A 6,671-nucleotide genomic window follows, 5' to 3' on the forward strand; every position below is an offset into this window, starting at 1 on the left:
ATGGAAATCACCAAAAATGCAACCTTCTTCAAAAATCAAATAGCTTATTATTTTCAAATGTTTCAAAATCAGAGGACACAATCAGAGATCAGAGATAAAGCATTCAAAGCCCTAGAAGCATCAACTATCAGGAAACAAGAGAAGGTTCATGCAAAATCAAAGAAACTCTTAGAACGCATCTTACAGGCAACCAGGCACGACAAAAACACAGAAAAGATTTAAGCTTTCCAACGCAAAATCAAGCAAAGATCAAAACCTTTCAACATAGAAAATAGAAAGTAAAAGAGGAGAAAAAGAAAAACCAACCTGTTAAAGAAGAAGGAGGTGACGAAAGAAGCAATGAAGAAACTACGAAGCGCGAAGACAGAAGAACTTAAGAAACGAAAGGGTAAAAAATGCCGAAAGTTAGAAGAAGTGAAGAGAGAAAACTGAAGCTTCAAAAATTCAAATGATACGAAGAGGGAAGCGAAAGGAACGGCAAAAGAGGAGTTAAATGAGTCTTTAAAAACCCTCGCATGTTTCCAAGAAAAGGCACAGAGAACAAAACGCCCGTACCATTAAAAGAAGAGAGAAGAAAACGTTCCGCATTCAGGCTACCAAATAAAAGCTCTACAACAAGTTCGACAAATGCTCGAGCTCGACTTTTTCAAATAAGAAGATCAAAGTCTAGCAAAAGGACACGATCTCAAAGGAAAGACCGAGCTCAAGCAGGGACACTGTTCACACCTTGGGTCGAGATGTCTGACCCGGGATGATCGACGATAAGCAAACCGACCTCTTCAGGTCAGGAACATCCGACCTCTTCTCCAAGAGCTCGGCCAAATTGCCAGGGAAGCCCAATAAAGGGCCCAAATAGAGGAACACGACCCAAATCCAAAGGCAGCCCAAGCCTACAGAGATAAGGGCGGTTCCCTTGAAGATAAGATGACCTCACTCAAAGATAAGATAAGATAAGATAAGATAACTAACTTATCTTATCTAAAAAGGTCACTCCACACCATTATAAATACACTGGAGCACTCAGGTATAACTCATACTCTGATTATACAAAAAACCTACTTAATACCCTTGCTAACTTAAGCATCGGAGTCCCTTGCAGGTACCACCACCCTCTGGTGACAAAGGATCAGTAGCGCAGCCAGTCCAACAAGTCAGACATGACCGCTCCGGCCGCCACCCACCAGCCGGACATGTCATCTCCGACCAGTACAGAAGATCTCATCCGAGATCGACCTACAGTTTCAGGTAACCCTCGGAACAGGGGGAGTTGGGTCGGCAATAACTTTTACCGAGGTTGAGGCACCTGAGTCTGATTTAGAAGGAGAGGAGAGGTCGCCAGATTCACCAACTTTCTTTAACTGGATAGTTCAGCAATAGTATTCTTTTCTAGTAGAATGGAGAGTTTTCATAGTAGTCAACTTAGGAGCCATCTTTTCTATACGACATCAAAGTCGAACTACATTAGCTAACAACACAATCAGTAAAATTATATCTATAAAATGGAAAGAACGCTAGCTAGCTCGGGTGGAATTTGGATGGAATTTTCTAAAAACTTCTTGGTGTCCAAATGAGAAACTCGTCCCCAATATTCCTGGAATAGAGCAACTACACTCTCTTCAATCTCATCTAAATCGTCCAACCCATACCTAACAACTATGGGGATCATAGTTATCAAACTCGGACCGGCCGAAAAATCGATAAACCGGACCCTTAACCGGTCCGGGCTAATTCTAAAAAAGTTGGCGTGGCATCACCTGCTGGGGTTCAAACCTGGCGCTCCCGGAAAATAAATGAGTTTGTAACCCACCAGGTTAACATGCTTTTGGATACTATAGATGCCTTTTTATAAATATATTATAACTTATTACACATATCCTAATTAATAACTATATCTTATTAATTCTTTTACTCATGTAAAATTTAAAATCTCCTTACACTTTTGTCCTTTTATTCTAATGAGTAATTTTATATTTAATTTAATTAATTTTTTATTTTATATTTACTCACTTAAATTAATTATTTTTTAGTTTTACATAATTATTAAAAATATTAAATATTATTAAATATTCTTTAAATTAAAAAATAAACAAAAATATTTTTAGTAATCATACTCTTTTTCAACATATATTTGATTAATATAATTAATTAATAAATTATTGAAATATTAAAATAACTTAATTTTGTATAAAAAATTTTATTATAAAAAAATTAAATTTTATATAATTATTTAATTATGACCGAATCAACCGATTCAACCTGTGATCCAGCGGTTGAACCAGTGACCCAGTGATCCAATAGTCTCACCGGGTTGATTACCGGTTTGGTTCTGATAACTATAATGGGGATCTCCTCCCGGTATAAAAGAAAAAAGAACTTGTCTTTCTCATTCAGAAAGAAAGGTCAGACATCCTCAACAGAACATATTTTAAAAAAAGTAACTTTTGAAGTCATGAAAAGAATCATCAAATATGGTGAAGACATTCCTTCCCTGAACAGCTCAAAAAGAGATCCAGCCTTATTTCTTGGAACTAAAAAATTTCGTAAGAATAAAAAAGTAAAAAAAACTTTAACAAAGGAAAGGACGTAAAGTTCGTGGCATAGAAGTTGGTAAATTTTCAAGATCTTCAAGAGTTGGGATGAAGTTAGGACGGGGCAACATTATAAAGCTTGAGGACCTCAGATTCAAAATGGGAAAAAGGAAGGCTAACTACCAATTTTATGAAAAAGCAATTGTATACGTACATAAAATGACGTTTCGATCTATCTAGTCGGAAAAAACAAACTCTCTCTTCAGGGTCATCTACTACAATCTCATATTTTTTCTCATCCTCTTGACTTAAAACATAGTCTATGGTGCCTACGAAAAGTCTCGGCATACTCTTTATTAATAACAGGGATGGGGATAAGAACAAATATATCTACCATGTCAGGTTGGACGGGACTTTAGATGACATGTTTGAATTACTGAACGAGGCATAAAAACTATACCTACAATACAACAAAAGGACAATTCATAATACAAGTCGGACAACACAGAAGAATAAAGACAAATGATTAGGAGGTTGGGTCGTCTTCAACCAAAGACCGTTATAAACCTCTCGAATGCAAAGAAACAAATCAAAGCATCAAAATGACACCATCTTCAAGAAAATGGCACCATTTGGGGACAGCCCAGAATGAAACCCCCATTCAAGATCCACAACAACAACAAACATCATTCAAATAAATATTTAAGAAAAAGGAACAAATTTTCAAAGGTTTTTTACAACAAAAATAGACAGAAACAAACAACCTTCAGACAAAATCGTTACCATTTTTTACACTAAAAGAGCATCATCCAGTAAGAGTGCGATGATACAACTCAAAATAACTAACCTTGGAAAGAAGGAGTAAGCGACAGTAAAACGCGAACATTCCTCCCAAACGCAAGCAAAGCTCTCTGAAACTCAAGATGAAGAAATCTTGAAAACAAGAACAAGTTACAGAAGATGAAAAGATTTCAAAGGAAAATGGCAAAAACACTTTCAGAAAGGAGCGAAAAAAGATTAAAGAAAAAGAATTGGGTATTTATAACACACTAGAGGCAAAAAAGTTATTTCACGTCCCCTTATTAGTGACGTGCGCAGTTCCCAAGGTAATCGCAAAAATAACGTGCGTCGTACCACAAAAGGACGTAACGTTTCGAATTTTTGAAAAACACATCGAGTATCCGACCTACCCTGGATAGGCGGCATACTCGACGTGGCATAACCACATCCAAAAGATTTGGTAAATCTACAAATGCTCGAGCCCGACCTTGTAAAAGCTTAGACTCAAGTAGGGACATTGTTCATATCCTGACTCAAAACAAAGCCAGGCCTAAATGAACGAAGGCCCATCAAAGAGATCCTATCTCGCCTACACCTACCCGACCTCACAGAGGTCGGGCGCAACGATATGAGTTCAATCTTATCTATTCTACTGTAAATATACTAAGACTCTCAGGTATATTCAGAATCTAAACTACTAAAAATTCTGCTTTAAATCCTTACTAATTTAGGCATCGAAATCCTTTGCAAATATCACTCTCATCTCCTCACAAAAATTCGAATGACGACACCTCAACATATGTTGTTCTAACAAGAGTCTGAACTTTAAGTTCAGGCCCAAAAATAGCCTTATTTAAGATATCTTTCGGAGCACTTAGTAACAACTATCCATCCCTTAAATAAAAAGATCAGCTACAATTATTCGTTTATATGTGGAACTACAGTTGGAAAAATAAAAAATAATCATGGTCAAGTTAGGTTTACATTAGCAGGTAATTTGAGAGAAATGAGTAAATAGAATCTGCCTCTTGTTTGGGTAGGTGCCTAGGTGGATGGGAGTGGGATGGAATAGAGTGTACGTTTCCCGAGGAGTAAAGGATTTGACTCTCACTTCCTTTCCTTCCCTAATCCCTCTAGTGTATCTGTACAGTGTATTGTAACAGTACACTATACTTGTATTACACAACAGAATACAATACGGACACTGGGAGCCGATCGGATAATATCATAGCAATTAACAAGTCAAATCTTCAGTCTTGAGCGGTGTCTGTGTCAACGACTATCATTTCTTCGTCTTCATCCTTCTCCGCTAACCTGTTTCTGCATCTTAACCATCATTCGGCTCCCACTGTGATTGGGCTCGGCCTTAGTCTTAGGCCCAGGCCCATAACAAAGCCCAATATCAAACTGAGGAGGAGGCATTTGCAGAGGTGCAGGGCAATGTTCGCTGACAATGCACCATTCGCGGCGGCCATCGGCGCCTGTATGCTCACTTCTCTGGTATTCCCCGTAGCTGGTTCCCACGAAGATGATGAGGAAGGTGAGTCAGCGATGAACACGAGCGATACAAGGTTCGCTGTGATGGGGATTATGAGCTTCATCCCTTACTTTAATTGGCTCAGTTGGATCTTCGCCTTGCTCGACACTGGAAACCGACGCTATGCTGTTTACGCCATTGTCTACTTGGCTCCTTATCCGAGGTTCATTCTTCGTAATTGCAATCTCACTGCTTAACATGCTTTGATTAATTTCACATCGCTAATTCATTGTAAAGTATTAAGACCTGACTTGAAAACCCTAAGAAGATGAGATTGATATTTGTTGATTCATGAACAAGTCAAATCTATCAATCTCCCCTGAAGATAGCTTGCTTCCTATTGCTAGCATTCTGTTCTGCATCGTTCACATCCAGGTGTGTTGTTTATCATATTTGTGATCATCTCATATATCAACCATTTTGAAGGCATAGATATTGTAGCTTGATAATATTTGGCGTTGCAGTTGGAAGCAAGCATCAGGAATGGAGATATTCAGGGGTTTCAACTATTCAGGAATGTCACAGATCAATTCTCATCAAAGAAAGGCCATTTGAATCACCATCAAGAAATTTCTAAGCAGGTATTCACTCTCTGCCGTGTTAACGTACAATATGTAGTTGCATATTGTTGTAGGTCAGCTTTGTGTGTATTTCTCTCTAATGTGGAGTTCTATTTTCTCAATTAAGGGAATGGCTAAAGATAACAAGAACTTGCCATCTACCCAAGATCATTTGAGAGATATTGGGGATTGGAAAGATACTCAAAGGCCATTACAATCTCATCAACCCTTGAGTGAGGACTTAAATGATGATGAAGAAGAAGAGAGAAGCAAACACTAACTAGGAAGCGCATAGATTTTTAAATTACCATTTACCAACTATGTATAAACTGATGCTGGTGCTGTTTAGCTGTTTGATTAGGATTGGCGTAAAACTATTGCAATCAATGTCTTGATGTTGTTCTGTTATGAACTTATGATGCCCCCTCTCTTTATTTAGTTACATGTATTCATAATTGACGATATGGGTAGTTCTTTTTACTATGGTATATATGTAGTTGTCATCTATCTATCTATTAATCTATTTAAAATAGAAATCTTGAGTAGTTTGATCATTCAGGCTATTCAAGTGTTAAGATTTTAGATGACTAATTATTGTTAATGTCATGTATGGATGTATGTATGTTAATAATATTAATTTTTTTCAGATGACCATCACACCTAATCTGTAAGCCTATTATTTCTCCTACATACTCCTCTTTGAAGGGAAATTGTGGAGGGATTTTAAATAAAATTTTATGTAATTTTAATTTGAATTTCGAATGCACCTGCTTGCATTTAGATGTTGTTTATATAAGTACATATCACATATATCACAATTGTCACAGGTCTCTAATCAGCATGTAGAAATATATAATCTAAAATGGGTGAAAGGTGTGACTTTCTTGAAGAAATCTCCACAAAGAGAGCAGATTGGGTCATTAAGGTTTATGTTGTAAGGATGTGGTATGGTCTTCCACAACCAAATAGTAGTGAAGTTGGTGCTTTAGAGATTGCATTGCATGACTCAAAGGTGTGTTTATACCATATTAACTTCTAAATTATCATCCGGGATTTATTCAAACTCTATCATATAACATTATTGTTACCAGGACAGCAGGATACACTACATGGTTCCAAAATTAGTGGTACGACTGTTCCGGCCCATTCTGTCGGAGGGACAACTATATAGTATTTCTTCTTTTATAGTCCAAAAGAACAATATGTAGATGAAGTGCAACTCGTTTCAGTATAGAATCACCTTATTACAAAGAAGCATGTTTGTTC

General features: G+C 37.2%; 1 protein-coding gene across 1 annotated transcript; it reads left to right on the forward strand.

Annotated features, from left to right (window-relative positions):
- LOC107640276 lies at window positions 5,120-5,926 on the forward strand. The gene is made up of 3 exons (XM_016343815.2): window positions 5,120-5,220; window positions 5,310-5,426; window positions 5,533-5,926. Exons 1-3 carry the CDS (start codon window positions 5,137-5,139, stop codon window positions 5,683-5,685), a joined length of 354 nt encoding a protein of 117 aa, XP_016199301.1. The 5' UTR covers window positions 5,120-5,136; the 3' UTR covers window positions 5,686-5,926.

Source organism: Arachis ipaensis, chromosome B05, assembly GCF_000816755.2.
Source record: "Arachis ipaensis cultivar K30076 chromosome B05, Araip1.1, whole genome shotgun sequence".
Lineage (NCBI taxonomy): Eukaryota > Viridiplantae > Streptophyta > Magnoliopsida > Fabales > Fabaceae > Arachis > Arachis ipaensis.